Source organism: Culicoides brevitarsis, chromosome 1 (assembly GCF_036172545.1).
Source record: "Culicoides brevitarsis isolate CSIRO-B50_1 chromosome 1, AGI_CSIRO_Cbre_v1, whole genome shotgun sequence".
Taxonomy (NCBI): Eukaryota; Metazoa; Arthropoda; class Insecta; order Diptera; family Ceratopogonidae; genus Culicoides; species Culicoides brevitarsis.
Window position 1 is genome coordinate 8,766,836 of NC_087085.1, and position 17,058 is coordinate 8,783,893.

At 23.5% G+C, this 17,058-nt stretch overlaps 2 protein-coding genes across 2 annotated transcripts in view; both read left to right on the top strand.

Annotated features, from left to right (window-relative positions):
* Nucleotides 1-6,560, top strand: part of LOC134828073 (heterogeneous nuclear ribonucleoprotein L) — a 110,703-nt gene extending 104,143 nt beyond the window's left edge. Inside the window, exon 12 of the mRNA XM_063841026.1 lies at nucleotides 6,194-6,560. Within this exon, the coding sequence (XP_063697096.1) occupies nucleotides 6,194-6,303 (110 nt within the window). The 3' untranslated portion in view covers nucleotides 6,304-6,560. The remainder of the gene's footprint in view (nucleotides 1-6,193) is intronic.
* Nucleotides 6,561-12,425: 5,865 nt separating this feature from the next.
* On the top strand, nucleotides 12,426-14,334 carry LOC134836957 (structural maintenance of chromosomes protein 2-like). Its single transcript, XM_063852250.1, has 4 exons — nucleotides 12,426-12,561; nucleotides 12,626-12,764; nucleotides 12,817-13,251; nucleotides 13,308-14,334. The coding sequence occupies exons 1-4, from the start codon at nucleotides 12,511-12,513 to the stop codon at nucleotides 14,273-14,275; spliced, it is 1,593 nt and encodes a 530-aa protein (XP_063708320.1). The 5' UTR covers nucleotides 12,426-12,510; the 3' UTR covers nucleotides 14,276-14,334.
* Nucleotides 14,335-17,058: the final 2,724 nt, after the last annotated feature.

Below are 17,058 nucleotides of genomic sequence, written 5' to 3' on the forward strand. Positions count from 1 at the left end.
TATTAAAAAATTATACAAAAATTTTACAATTTTATTTAAATTTAATTTTTTTAAAAATTTTTTAAAAAATTAAAATTTAATTCAGTATTTTTGAAAAAAATTTTGAAGAGAAGAATTTTTTTTTTTTAATTAAATTTAATTAAAAAAATTTAAAAAAAATTATTTTTTTATGAAGAATTATTAATTTTTTATGAAACTTTAATTTTTTTTGTCCTATTGGAAAAATTTTAACTCAAAGCTAAAAAAATAATTTAAAATAAAATAAAATAAATTTTTAATAGAAAAAGCCGCTTAATTTTTTAAATTTTTATTTATTTATTAAAATTTAATTATTAATTGTATTAATTAAAAATATTTAAATATTTTAATATTTTAAATTTAATATTTAATTATTTTTAATTAATTAATAATAATTATTTTATTTATTTTTATAATATCGATTAATATTTATTTAAAATATCAAGTTAAAATTCAAACAATATATTTTTATTTAGCAACTCTTATAATTAATTAAAAATCTTAAAAATTATTCAATTTTCTCTTGTTTTTCGCCATTTGGCTTCACAACATTCATATTTTCATCCACATATCCATTCTCCTGACTTTGAAGCGGTGAGCAAATAAACATTTTTTGAATCTTCTCCAACTGATTTTTCTTTCCGTACGTCTTTCGATAAAAGTTGATGAACAACAACAAGTTTGCGAATGCTTCGACGCACAAAAGTCGGATGACAAAACTCTTGAATCCGCAATTGAACTGCATCGCCAACGAATAATAAGCCATAACTAACAAAAATTGCGTAATTTGCGCAATTGTGAGATACTTTTTAAGTTTAAACACGAAGCTAAATGTTTCTCCGAACGACGAAAAGAGATAATATGTGTACATGAACACGTGAATCGAGGCATTTATTAAACCGGCAACTTGTGGCTCGGGTCCCGGAAGATATTTGCCCATGTACCAAACCACGAAAACCATCGAGCAATGATGAAAAACGTGTAAAAAGGTCACGTGACTTTGTTTCTTGCGCAGCACGAAGAACATTGTATCGGCGAAATCCAGCAATTTGTTCGCCAAAAAGTGCCAATATGATCGGTAAATGTCATATTCGATGAATGCCAATTTTGAGCCTTTATTTACGGAGCATCCAAAGGAGTATATGTTCGGAAAATATCCCGGTTCCATGGATGGTCGAATAATCATATACAAGTTAGCGACAATTTGAAAGATGTTGTAGATGCGAATTGCCCATAGAAGGTCGTACGGTTTCCGGTCTCGCATATATCGCGGACCAACGAATTTAACTAAAATTATGTAACTGATGATGATGGTGATGATTGTCAGGGGATTGCCAAATAAGAACCATTGATCGACGATGGGACCTAAAATAAAAAAAATTAATTTATTAATTTTATTAATTTAAAATTTAAAGTAAAATATTAATTTAAATTTAATTTTTTTTATAAGAAATTAAAAAATTCAGAAAATTCAAATTATTAAATAAATAATTTAATTAATTTAATAATTTGGTAAAATTATTATTTAATTATTTTAATTTATTTTTTTATAATTAATTTATTTAAATTGAATTATTTAAAAAATTAAAAATGATTAAAAAATGTCATTTAATTTAATTTAATTTAATTTTAAATTAAAATTAATTTAAAAATATAAAAAAATCACTCACTGTATCCAACTTTTGATTTTTCGTAAAACTGCACCAAAGTTTCAAATCCCATTTTTTTTAAATTTTTTTTTAGACACTCCTCTTTTTCAACTTGATGCTTCGACACGCGATCAGTGACTAAAAGTTTTGTAACGACAACTAGTCTCAAAATATCAAAAAACCAGTATTTTGCATTAGAATCAAACTGCATCATACATCATCAAAAGAGAAGAAGCTCGTGATACGGAAAACCAAATTCAAACGCGGCGAAACCAGTTTTATTAGAGTTTTAAACTTGAACTTGGTTCCTCATTTTGTTTTAAAAATATATTTTATTAAAAAGTGGTCAAATTTTAAACTCGATTCTTTTCTTCAATTTCGTTTTTGTCTACTTTTATCTTCGTTTCAAGGTTAATTTTTTTGGAACAATCTAGAAATTAACAAAAATGTGTTAATTTTGTTTGTTTTTAATTTTTGTTTAAATTAAAACATTAAATTTTTTTCTATAAATTAAATTTATTAGTTTTTAATTAATTATAAAAAATATTTTTTTTTACAAAAAAAAAATAATTAAATAATTAAAAATTAATGAATTAAATAATTTAAAATTTTTTTATTTTTATAAAATATAATTAAAAAATTTTAATTTTTACATTTTTATTTTAAAAATTAAATTTAAATTTATAATTAAAAATTAATTAATTCAAAAATTATTTATTATTTTAAAAGTATAAAATTTTAATTCTAAATTAACTTTATTTAATTATTTTTTTTTAAATTTTAATTATTAAAAATTTTAAAGAAAAAAATTTTTTCTTACCTTTTTAAAGATCTTTGAGATTTTCTAATATTTTTTTTAAATTAATTTTAATAACATTTTGATGAAAAAAATATTTTTTGAATAATATTTTAAATTTTATTTAATTTTTTAAAATTAAATCTAATACAATAATCTATTTATAATTAAAAAAACAAACAATTTTTCTTCAATATTTAGAAGAAATGGAACTTAAATTTCTTTTTTGGCTTCGTTTAAATTTTGATTTTCGTCTAATTTTGTTTGTCCATTGCTCTCGACAATTCCTTCCTTCATTTGCAATGGCGTGCAAATCATCAATTTCGTCATTTTTGCTAATCTATCCTTGCCATACGTCTTACGGTAGAAATTCACGAACAAAATTAAGTTGACAATAGCCTCGAACATGATAATTTTCGTCATCAACAAATTATATCCGCAACTTAAGAAATGCGCCGCTGTATTATAACTCAAAATAATCAAAAACTGCACAATTTGCAATATCGTCAAATATTTTTTGAACCGCAAATGTCCCTTAAAAACATCCCCGAACGACGCCATCGTGTAATACGTGTACATGCAAACATGAACAATTGCATTAATCATGCCAGCAAACGCCGACTCCTTTCCGGGAAAATAATTCCCGAGAATAAACATGATCAATACCATCGACGAGTGATGGTACACGTGCAAAAAGGTCACGTGACTTTGTTTTTTGCGCAGCACGAAGAAAACCGTGTCCCACAAATCGAATGTTTTATTCACGAAATAGTGCCAGTAGCCACGATTAACGTTGTACATGAAAATGGCATCTTGTTCCGGTGTCACAGCTAAACAGCCGAAGGTTACGAGGAATGATGTGTAATTCGGTTCCATGAAGCCTCGAATTAGCATGTAAAGGTTGTGACATATCTGGCAAACGTTGAACAAGCGAATTGCCCAACGGAGATCGAATGGTTTGCGGTTTCGCATGATGCGAGGCCCGAGATACAAGACGAAAATTATGTAGCATAGCAGAATTGTGAGAATTGGGGCGGGAGATCCGTATAATGGCCATTCGTCGATTGATTTGTCTAAAAAAAAAATAAAATAAAAAATTAACTAATTTAAAAAAAATAAATTTAATTAAATTAAATTTTATTAATAAAATTGAAAAATTAATTTTATTTAATTATTAAATTAATTTAAATTAAATAATTTTTAAAAATTCATTAATTAATATTTTTTTAAAATATTTTTTATAATTTTTAAATTATTTATTTTATTAAAATAAATTAAAAATTTTTTAATAAAATAAATTAATTAATTTTTTAATAAAATAATTATTAAAAATTATTTTTTTAAAATAAATTAATTAAATTTTTAATTTTTTTTTTAAATTAATTAAAATTAAATTCAAACCTCGTTTCATGCCGACATCCTTTAATTTTTTATGAGCCCAATACAACATCGTTCTAATATTTTTTTCTTATAAAATTTTATGACTTAACTCTACAACTGCGTTTTTAAAACTAAACCCGAGAATCATTTTTTTTTGTTATTTTTGCCAAAATAAGAGAACCGAATTAATATATGCGAATAATGAACGAAAAAAAATACGAAAAATATAGAAACATTTATTTAAATTTTTAAATTCACAAATTTTGTATAAAAATCGAGTTCTTTGAACAAAAAAAAAATTGTCTGTGTTTGTTTTGATTATGAGTTAGATGAGACATTTTTGCAAACCAGTTTTGCTATGTGTGTTATATAAAAGACCAATAAACTTTTAAACAGATTCACGGAAGAAGACAAAAAGTGTGAGACAATATTAAGATACAAAAGTCAAGGTTACTTCCGAATTTTTAGTTAAAATTTGCATTTTTTGTGTAAAATTACAATATAAAAATTTACAGTAGTTATTTTTTTAATAAAAATAAAAATTTTAATTTTAAGTAATTTTTTTTCTAATTTTTTTTTAATTTTTTTTATTTATTTTGTCGTAAAATTTTATAAAAAAAAATTTAAATGGGTCGATATCAAAAATCTACTTTTACTCTTATTTTGTTATACAAAAGCTTAGCTTCAGGCGTTTCTAAGCAAAAAATGTACAAAACGGTTGTTATTGTTACTCTTCTCAATCTACCCAACTCGGGATAAATTTCTTCGAAACACGCACTTATTAACTTTTTTGGGGCTTCCGTTTCCGTTTTCTTTAGAATTGAATTTTATTGTTATTTTGGAATCCAAGTGTGAAACGTTTCACATAAGAATTCAATCATCACGTCTTGTCAGACTAGACAAAAAACAAATTTAGACGAAATAACAATAGATCAAATAACAACCAAATAAACACAAAGTGAGTTTTCATGAAAATTTTCCTATAGAAGAAAAAATGAAATATTTTGACTTCCGTTATGAAATATGAATTTATGAAAAATTTTAAATGTGCATTGGGATAAAAATTAACGTAAAATATTGAATACCTATTAATTACCTTAAAATATTAAATATTAATAAGGGACGAAATATTTTAATTTGTTCATGGATTAATATTCGAAATGTTTATTGGGCAGAAATTTTAAAATGTGCATTAGGTACTTTTAATTTTTTTTTTTGATTTAATTTTAATTTATTTTTAATTTAATTTTAATTTAATTTTTTTTAAATAATAATATTTTTGAAAAAAAAAATTAAGAAAATTATTTAAAAATTAAAATATTTAATTTGTGCCAAATTCGAAAAAAAATATTAAATTTATAAAAAAAAATATTAATAAAATGTAAAAAATTAATAAAATATTTAAAAAGAAAAAAAAAATTCTAAACTTTCTAAATGTTTTTAAAAAAAAATTATTTAATTTTAAATAAATTTAAAAAAAAAATTTAATTATTTAATTTAATTATTTAAAATTAATTATTTTTTTTTTTAAATAATTAAACTTTTTTTTTATCTTATTTTTATTTTTAAATGTATTTTTTATTTTTATTTTTAATTTTTAAATTAAATTTTTTTTTTGGAAATTCGTAAAAAATATTAAAATGTCCATACAAAATGACTTTTTCTTCAAATCAATAAAAAATGTAAAAAAATAATACTTACAGTACCTTTACGACAACGACACCCACGTGCATTCCAACTTCAGGAAATTAATAATAAAAATTTTTCCAGTTGCCTTTCATCGATGTAGTTAGCAACATTAAAATCATGTGTGGGCGCACTATAAACAAAAATGATGACAGTAATCGTTATATCGTAGTGCTTCTTGTTGCGCACCGTGTCATGAAAGAAACTTTTATTTATGACATTAAATGTGGGAAAAAAAGGATTGAAAAACTTGCTTCAATTTTTTTTCATGCGAAAATTATTATGAATCAAAAGACGGGAAAAAATGTGACATTTTTTTATGTTCTTTTCATTTCTTGCGTGACATCCAAGGACCTTCTTGCATAAATTTTTATTTAGATGCTGAAATATTACTTTGTCATCCGTTTTCTTGTGCCTCTTTTTTTCTGCTTGCACAGCAGACACCACAGGTGTTTTGCTCTACTTAAGGAGGTTTTCGTTTCACTTTACTTTTTGTGGTCGTTTTTGTCATAAAGTCATTTATCATCGTGTGTCATAAACGGGACTAAAGTGTACAATAATGACATAAACTTTGAACGACACTAATTTTCGGGCATATTTTGCGCAATTGAGGAACTTTATTACTTTTCGAGCAATTTTTACTAATTTTTCCTATTTTTTTTAGGTTCCAAATTTCCATTCATCATGAAACTCTGCTTCTCGTCGTCAAAAACAATGAATGGGGCATGGAACAACGAAGGAGGCAACAATGAAAATAATGAAGGTGAATACTAAGGAGACACGAAAAAACAACAACATCATCATCATTACGATCATCTGTGCCACCCCTCCGTAACAATAACAATGTATGCAACAAACAATATATTAAATAATTTCGACATGATGAATTTTGTTGCATTTTCATCATCGTTATCCTGTCTCAACAACGTCAGAGGATTATTTACAACAACGCGTGATGTTAATAAATTAAAATACGTACAATATCAAAAAAAGCAAAGTAATGATGAAAAATGACAAAAAAAATATTTTTAAGTGTCACGTTTGTTTGTTTCGTTTTTTCGAAAATAATATTAAAAATTTAAATCAATCAGTGAGAATGACCCAATGAATGGTATGAATTAAAAAAAAATAATTTTAATTTTTAAACATATATGTTTGTATTAATTAGAAAAATATAATTTGTATAGCTTTAAAATTAAAAATTAATTTTTTGTTTAATTAAAAAAAAAACAAACAAAAGAAAAGACATTTTAGTTATAATTTAATGTAAAAAAAACGAACGAATGTACTTTAAATAATTAATAATTAATTATAAAATTTGGTATTATTATTTGTAAATATATAAAATTAAAAATTATTGTTGCACAATCAATAATTATAAAAAAATAATTAAAATTTTATTTATTATATTTAATTTAAAAAAAATTATATAAATTTAGTTAACTTCTTGTTTAGTCAAAATTAATAATATCTTTCGAGAAATAGACAAATTATTATAAATAAAAAAAAATCTCATTGATATTGTTGAAGCGATATTAAAAATAATTAGAAACTTAATGATATCAAAAAATAATATTATTAGATAATAATTTTTTTTTAATTAATAATTAAAATTAAATTTAGACAAAAAAAAATGAATCATATCAGAATCCAAAAAGTTATTGAATTTGGCGTTCTAAATATTTAAAAAAAAATCTAAATAATCTTCGTGAATATAAAAGTATTTTTTTTATTTTTTTTTAAGTTATATTTATTATTTTCCGAACCAAAACAATCTTTTGTCAATCATTTTAATTAATTTTATTTATGTGTAAAAAAAAATAATTCAATCAAAAAATGTATTTTGGACATGCCATAACCACAATCATTTTCGTTTTTGCTACAGTAGTTTGCACGATTAAATTTCTTTCACGCGCAAAAAAATAATATATAATAAAAAAAATGTACAGTAAAAATATTATTATGCAGATTGTAATGTGGTCCAATAGTGTATTTGATAAAAAAAAACAACAATATTATAATATACATAAATTAAACACATTTTGACATCATTTTTATAGGAAGCATAATAATAAGGAAAATATATCTAAAAAACTGTCAATTTTTAATTTCATTTCGTAAAGCTTAAAAAAATTAAAAAAATTAGATAAAATTAGTGCAATATCTGAACCTCCTGTGGAATCAATTCAGTCAATTACATTGATAGTGAGGTTGTCCGTATTAAAAAAAAATATAAAAAAAAAATTAACGTGCAATCAATTGCTTTGAATTATATTTAAAAAATCAGATTTTTATTATTTATTTATTATTTTTTGGACTTTTTAATTTTTTTCTCACTTTAACACTGCTAATCTTTTACAACAATCATGAATTAAAAAAAAGTGTCATAAATCGTAGTCTTTGATAAAAATCACGCAAAATATATTTATAAATAAAAAAATAAAAAGGTTCAACAAAACATGCCAATATGCAATCATAAATAAAATAGAACAGATTTTATTCTTAAAAAAGCAAAAAAATATATTAAAGCAACCACAAACACAAACAAAAAATATTCACAGGCCAAAAAAAAAAAATATTTTAATTTAAAATGAGAGAAAAACTTATACATGAAATTAAGATTAAAAAAAGTCTTTCATACAAAAAAAAATTTTCATTGCTAGTCCTTTTCCTATTTTCTAAAAAAAAATTTCATGAAATTTATTCCAATTATTAATTTTATTAATTTAAAAAAAAAATCATCGTAAAATTAAATAACTTTCGAATCTCGATATATTCTGACATTTTAAAGTATTAATTGGATAAAAGTTTTTTTTTAAGTTTCGTTAAATTAAAAAATTAAAATTTAGCAATAAATTAAAAATTAATAAAATTAATTCATAAAATTTGTGATAGTTTTAAAAAAATGTGTTCATGTTTTTTATGTAATCTCGAAAATTGTTCTTATTGTTATTTTTAAGTGTCGTTTTAAATATTTTCGGTAGACAAGATAAAAAAAAAGTTTGCATGAAATTTCCTTATTCCGGGTTTTTCTTGGTTTTTGTTGTATGATAGTTGCAAAGTATTGATAAAAAATCTAAGGGATTTAGGATTTAAGTAGTTGAAACTTTTTTTTTGATTTAAAATTTTTAAATTAAAAAAAAAAATATTATTACACAAAAAAACATACAAAAAATAAGAAAAGAAGTCCCACTATTAGCCCACTGTGTCGTAGCAAAATAAAAACAATGAAAAAGACTCTAGTATACTGTCTACTATATTAAAATAAAAAAAAATAAAACAGAATCTATATCTTATTACTCTGAACTACAATTTTTATTTTAATACAAAAAAAAATGATGATGACAAAATATTAAAAATACACAAAAAATAAAAAAATATGTACTGAATGTTATAACTTTAAACTGTTATAACCTATACTTACGAAACTACGACAACTCTAGAAATGCAAATCTTCATTATATTATACATACATGATTGATACGCCATTCTACCAATCTATATTGAAAAGATATTTCACACACAAGGTATTACTGAAAAAAGGCAAGCTAAATTAATATTATACACAAAGACATATTATTATAAAAAAAATGTTAAAATTTAGCAATTAAAAACATATTCTCTACTCCCACCAAAAAAAAAACAACTTGAATAGCTATAACTATTATTATTAAAATAATAAATAAATAAAATTAATAAACGTAAATTTTCAAAAAAAGAACTATTTTAGGAGACATACAATTTAATTCCTTTGTAATAATAAACATTAAAAAAAAGAAAGGCCCTTCCTAAAAAAAAAATGATGAAAAAAATTTTGATCTCAATCAAAGTTTTTTAGAGTGTCAAAAAAGAAAGTTTTACAAAAGGAAACGATTTTAGATCAAAAGAATTTAGATTAGTATAATTATTATTAGGATAAAAATGAAACACATACACACACATTTCAAAAAATAAAAAAAATTATTTGTATAAATTTTGCTTTAAAAAAAATAATTATTTATAATTTAAAAAAAAATATCAAAAAAAATTGGAACATATAGAATTTTTTGCGCATATCCTTCAAAAACGAAAAAAAAATGTAAACTATTTCTTCCAATTTTCAATCATTTTAATAACTTTGTGTAATTAACATTTAATGCCGCAATGATACGTATCTCTAACTGCATATAAGAAACACACTGACACACTTTCACTCTCTCTGTACTTTACTCTAAAACAAGAAATTTACAACAAAAAATTAAGATAATAAAGCCATACACATGAAAAAAAAAAGTTTTCTACATGAAAAGATGGGCCAGAGTCAATTATAAATCACGTGCCTAAAATAAATAAAGACATAAGCAAAAAAAAATATCACCGCAAAATTATTATCTGTATGCGGTACTTTTCAACGTGTTACCGGACAAAAAAAAATTAGCGGTATAAAAAATGCTTTCAAGTTTAATTAAAAATGAGAAAAAAAAAATTAAAAAAACAAATCAGACTGCTTTTTAGCCCCTTTTTTATGTTGATCGAGGAAATTTGCATCTTTATTTGTGTCATTGAAAAATTCAAATTTTTCAGTGTCTACCTAGAAATACTCAAGAGTATGTATGAATATTACCTATTACGCATTAATAGAAAATTATGAAAGAAAAATGTGTAAAAAAAATAAATTATTAGAAACAGTACAATAATATTTGTCAATTTATATACTTACCCCTTGCAATGTAGGTCAAATCAAAGTAATAATACACTAATTTAAATTTAGATGAAAAAAAATTATTATTATTATAAATGGTAGAAAAGTCCTAAGAAAAAAATTATTATCATTATTATTATGATCATGAAGTGAATTAAATTAAAAGTAATTAATAATCATCCTAGAAAAAAAATACATTACCAACCCAAGTATCTCTGTCTGTGTGCCAAAAAAAACTGTATGCGGTAGAAATTTATGATAAAAAAATTAATTTTGTTCCCATTTTCCGCAGTGTGTAATTTTTTTTAAATTTAATTTCCATTCTAAAAAAAATTTTCCTGGATGAAAATCCACAAAAAAAAACAATGATTATGATAAAAAAAATAAAGGAGAAATAATAAGAAGTTACAACGAAATATTTTTATTAGTAGTGATCGTTATTATTAAAAAAAATATTAAAAATAAAGGAAAAGAAAGCTTTTAAAAATAATAATTTTCCAATTAAACTTCATCATCAACAAAGAATAGTTAAATCCAAAATATAACATAATAAATGAAGAGTTAATGTTATTAATTATTATTAAAAAATTATTACGTTTAGGATGGTAGCGATAATTTAAAGAAATACGAAAAATTTTAACTGGAACCCGAAACATATGATTCACATATCGCGTTAAAAGTAGTGAAAAAAATGCTTAAAATACAAAATACAAAAAAAAATATCAAATTGAAAATCAATACCACTGATACCAAAACAAAAAAAAATATGGGGAACAAAAAAATAATATCAAAATTATTTAACTTATAACAAAAAGTGTAAAAAGGAAATCCTATACATACATACTTAATTAAAAAAAAAGAAAAGATGAAAAGAGATGAAAAAGAATCCCACAGATTTTATTATTTATTTATAATAAATACATCTTATGTACTTATAAATCTAAATTGGATTGTATGAGAAAGGTAAACTAAATAAAAAAATGAAGATAATAGCATAATATAATATTATTTAGTGAAATAATAATGATAAAAAAAGGAAATGATGAAAATTATGTTTATATATAATGAAATTTTTTAGTATATAGTTAAAGAAATGTAAGGTAAAAATGTGTTAAATGCAAAAAAAAACAAAAAATAAATGAATAAAGAAATTTTATAATTATTATTATTATATTTAAATTAATTATTATCATTATAATTGAATAAAAAAAATGAGAAAAGAAAATAAATGAAAAATATAAAACATAAATGTCGCAATTAAATAAATTATATACATATAATGAATATCAGTTATAAAAACTACACAATACAATTATCAGACATATTCTACTCTTACATACATAAGTATATGAAAATTATAAAAAAAAACTATCATAAAATATAATTATATATATCAAGAATATACAATTTAAACTGCTATATACCTATAATATGTAGTGTGTTTAGAAAATACAAAAAATAAAAATATTACATTAAAAACAACTATATAACTAAAACTATAATTATCATCCAAAAAAAATCACATACTCTCAAAATACTCAAAAAAAATTATTGGCATTAATAAACATTAATATATAAAAGATAATATACAACATCAAAACAAATCACATCAAAAAATACATAATATATATAATAATTATATAAACTATTGCTTGAAAAAGTTAAACATATTACACATTAAAAAATATATTAAATATAAACTAAACACTATCTCTCTCTCTCCTTGAATGAATGTAATAAATATACAATAATTACTTAATATATATATTAAACATACATCAATAACAAACACACATACATATTTATCTAAGAATTTAATTATTATTAATCAGTAGTTGGTTGGTTTATCTATTTAATAATAATTATATTAAAAAAAATGTAATAATCCCTTAGAAAAAAAAAACAAAAACAACATCTTTCATTTATATACTGCACAACATCCACATATCAACATCTTTTTTCCAAAAAAATAATATTTAACCACTAAAATCACAACACTTAACACAAAATCTTTAAAAATGTTGTCTTTTGATTTTTTTGGCGGTAAGTATTTTAAAGATGGCTGCTATGATAATGTTTAACGGTTTTTTTGATCTAAAATTTAAAAAAAAAATATATTTGCTAATTCAGTTGTACTAAAAGTTATCAATTTCATTCGTCTCATTTCATATATGAAAATTTGAATTAGTTTGGCAATTTTTATTTAGAAAGTTAAATTTTCAGTTGGAGCACGTTAAATTGTTTTTATTCTTAAAATTTATTTTATTTATTAAAAAAATATTTAATTTAATTAAAAAATAATGTCTCAACGTACTAATTATTCGTCGTTTCAAAGTGCAATCGCTAGTTGGGTAAGTTTTTAAAATTTTTTTAATTTATTTTTTTATAATAATAAAAATTTGTAAACAATCGAAGGTTTCCAAAACCAATTTAATCAAAGAAATTTCCTGTTCTGACTCGATTTTGCCCGATGTGAACGAATTTTTTGCCGTTTATAAGCGTAAATTTAAGTTTCATGTCATGGAAGAATATAATTTGGTAACATTTTTACAAGGTAATTATTTTTTTTTTGTTTTGGTTATTTTTTATAATTTTTTATTTATTAGAATTTTATCCTAAATTTGAGTTCCAATTGGAAGATCAACAGAATTTATGCAAATTTGATCATATTTACGCTTATTGTCTCTTGCTACATTTCTCTTGTGTCGAACAAAAGGATCAATTTTTCCATGGAGCTTGTTTAAACCTCTCTCAATTTCATCAAGGAATCATTTGTAAGTTCTTGAAATTGTTGATGGAGCGTCAAATGTTCGACAAGGCATCCTTAAGTGTCATCATGAATGAAGCTCTGATGCCTTCTCATGTGCCTCCATTGAAAATTATGCCAAATATTCAAAGCGGCATGACTCCGCCGACACCAAAGTCATCAATGTTGAACAAAACAACGTCAAAAATCCGGGATTTGGAGACGGAATTGATGATCGAGAAGAATCGCGTGGATGAAATTGAGCTGCAGTATCAGGAAAAATTGCGACAAAAACGTAATTTTCATGAAAAATAATTTTTTTATATTTTTTTAATTTTTTTTTTTTTTTAGAAAAAGAAATTGATGAAATGCAAGTCGTCAATACAAAGTTGCGGCATGAAATCCTCGAAAAAGAATCGGAAATGGCTTCGATGACGTGTGAACTTGAAGTTAATACCGCTTGTGAAGCTCTTCTCAAAACGATTGCCGAGAAAACGCAACTTTTGGTCGAGTGTCATGAGACGATCAACTCTTTAAATGCCGAAAACGAGGAATTATCCGAGAAATTTGTGCATTCGCAAGCTACAATTTCAGAAAAAGTCCGTAAAATCACCGAACTTGAGGACACAATTAATTCTCTGGAAGATGAAATTGAGCGTCAAACGTCGAAAAATTACGCCTTGATGTCGCACGTTGAAGGTCTCAATAGTTTCATCGCCAATTCTCGTCGTTTGGATGAAAGTTTGGAATATTTCAACTCACTGGAAAAGGATTTCTTGAACAACAATAATGATGAAAAGGAAACAAACAACAACAACTCCTTGAAAGAAAATCCAGAAAAATCCTTCGAAGGAAGTCATCACAGTCCTTTGATCAAAAAGAGATCGTTTTCCATCGATATTCAACCTTTGGCAGGATTTCGACATCGCAACCGGCAAATTTACCGATCAACAACTTACAAGGAAAGTGAACGTTATTTATCGATTGCTGATGAAATAAAAGCGAGTTCAATTTTGGATTTTGGTGAAGATGAAGCTGATGAAGAGACGCAATTGAGTTTATTTTTTGACTCTCTTCATGAAGGCGTTCCTGATGGCGGCGATGGAAGACGAGAGTCGGTAATTCCTAAAAATAATAAAATTTTGGAAAAAATAAAAGAAGAAGAAGATGAAGAGGAAATTAGTCCAGCTTGCAGTCGTTTGTTGTCTCAGTTGAAAAAAGAAAATGAAAGCTTACGTAAAACCAATGAAACGCTCGCTCTTGCCCAATTAGCGATGAAACGTCCTAAAAGAGGGTTTAAATTGTGTGTTGTTAGTTAAGTTAAACATTTATTTAACATTTTATTGTTTTTATTTAAAATAAAAATTGTTATTTTTTTTAATTAAAATGTGTATAATTTTAGAAAATTTTTCAAATTTTGTTAATTATTTAATTTTTTTTTTAATTTTGTTAATTTTTTAAAATTTATGAAAATTTTATTAATAAATAATCAATTATTTTAGTTTTAAAATTAAGTTGGTTTATTTTATAAAAATTTTAGAGCCCTCTGACAAAATTTTATTCAAAGTTTTGAGTTAGAAAAATTAAAAATGATAAATTAGAGCCCTCTGACAAATTTTTATCCATTTGGAACAAAATTTGACAAAAATTGCTTTGACACAGTTTTTTTGCTCTTGATTTAGTTTTCAAAACAAAACTGTGTCAAAGAAAAAATTTTTTTTAGTTTCAATTTTTTGGCAGTTTTGAGTTAGAAAATGATTAAAAATGATAAATTAGAGCCCTCTGACAAATTTTTATCCATTTGGAACAAAATTTGACAAAAATTGCTTTGACACAGTTTTTGACACAGTTTTTTTGCTCTTGATTTAGTTTTCAAAACAAAACTGTGTCAAAGAAAAAAATTTTTTTCAGTTTCAATTTTTTGGCAGTTTTGAGTTAGAAAATGATTAAAAATGATAAATTAGAGCCCTCTGACAAATTTTTATCCATTTGGAACAAAATTTGACAAAAATTGCTTTGACACAGTTTTTGACACAGTTTTTTTGCTCTTGATTTAGTTTTCAAAACAAAACTGTGTCAAAGAAAAAATTTTTTTTAGTTTCAATTTTTTGGCAGTTTTGAGTTAGAAAATGATTAAAAATGATAAATTAGAGCCCTCTGACAAATTTTTATCCATTTGGAACAAAATTTGACAAAAATTGCTTTGACACAGTTTTTGACACAGTTTTTTTGCTCTTGATTTAGTTTTCAAAACAAAACTGTGTCAAAGAAAAAAAAAATTTTTAGTTTCAATTTTTTGGCAGTTTTGAGTTAGAAAATGATTAAAAATGATAAATTAGAGCCCTCTGACAAATTTTTATCCATTTGGAACAAAATTTGACAAAAATTGCTTTGACACAGTTTTTGACACAGTTTTTTTGCTCTTGATTTAGTTTTCAAAACAAAACTGTGTCAAAGAAAAAAAAATTTTTCAGTTTCAATTTTTTGGCAGTTTTGAGTTAGAAAATGATTAAAAATGATAAATTAGAGCCCTCTGACAAATTTTTATCCATTTGGAACAAAATTTGACAAAAATTGCTTTGACACTGTTTTTGACACAGTTTTTTGTCTTGATTTAGTTTTCAAAACAAAACTGTGTCAAAGAAAAGAAAAAATTTTTTTTCAGTTTCAATTTTTTGGCAGTTTTGAGTTAGAAAATGATTAAAAATGATAAATTAGAGCCCTCTGACAAATTTTTATCCATTTGGAACAAAATTTGACAAAAATTGCTTTGACACAGTTTTTGACACAGTTTTTTTGCTCTTGATTTAGTTTTCAAAACAAAACTGTGTCAAAGAAAAATTTTTTTTTTCAGTTTCAATTTTTTGGCAGTTTTGAGTTAGAAAATGATTAAAAATGATAAATTAGAGCCCTCTGACAAATTTTTATCCATTTGGAACAAAATTTGACAAAAATTGCTTTGACACAGTTTTTGACACAGTTTTTTTTGCTCTTGATTTAGTTTTCAAAACAAAACTGTGTCAAAGAAAAAAAAAAATTTTTTTTTCAGTTTCAATTTTTTGGCAGTTTTGAGTTAGAAAATGATTAAAAATGATAAATTAGAGCCCTCTGACAAATTTTTATCCATTTGGAACAAAATTTGACAAAAATTGCTTTGACACAGTTTTTGACACAGTTTTTTTGCTCTTGATTTAGTTTTCAAAACAAAACTGTGTCAAAGAAAAATTTTTTTTTCAGTTTCAATTTTTTGGCAGTTTTGAGTTAGAAAATGATTAAAAATGATAAATTAGAGCCCTCTGACAAATTTTTATCCATTTGGAACAAAATTTGACAAAAATTGCTTTGACACAGTTTTTGACACAGTTTTTTTGCTCTTGATTTAGTTTTCAAAACAAAACTGTGTCAAAGAAAAATTTTTTTTTTCAGTTTCAATTTTTTGGCAGTTTTGAGTTAGAAAATGATTAAAAATGATAAATTAGAGCCCCTCTGATAAATTTTTATCCATTTGGAACAAAATTTGACAAAAATTGCTTTGACACAGTTTTTGACATAGTTTTTTTTCTCTTGATTTAGTTTTCAAAACAAAACTGTGTCAAATAAAAAATTTTTTTTTCAGTTTCAATTTTTTGGCAGTTTTGAGTTAGAAAATGATTAAAAATGATAAATTAGAGCCCTCTGACAAATTTTTATCCATTTGGAACAAAATTTGACAAAAATTGCTTTGACACAGTTTTTGACACAGTTTTTGCTCTTGATTTAGTTTTCAAAACAAAACTATGTCAAAGAAAAAATTTTTTTTTTCAGTTTCAATTTTTTGGCAGTTTTGAGTTAGAAAATGATTAAAAATGATAAATTAGAGCCCTCTGACAAATTTTTATCCATTTGGAACAAAATTTGACAAAAATTGCTTTGACACAGTTTTTTTGCTCTTGATTTAGTTTTCAAAACAAAACTGTGTCAAAGAAAAAAAATTTTTTTAGTTTCAATTTTTTGGCAGTTTTGAGTTAGAAAATGATTAAAAAAAAATTATCCTTTTTGACAAAAATTGCTTTGACACAGTTTTTGACACAGTTTTTTTGCTCTTGATTTAGTTTTCAAAACA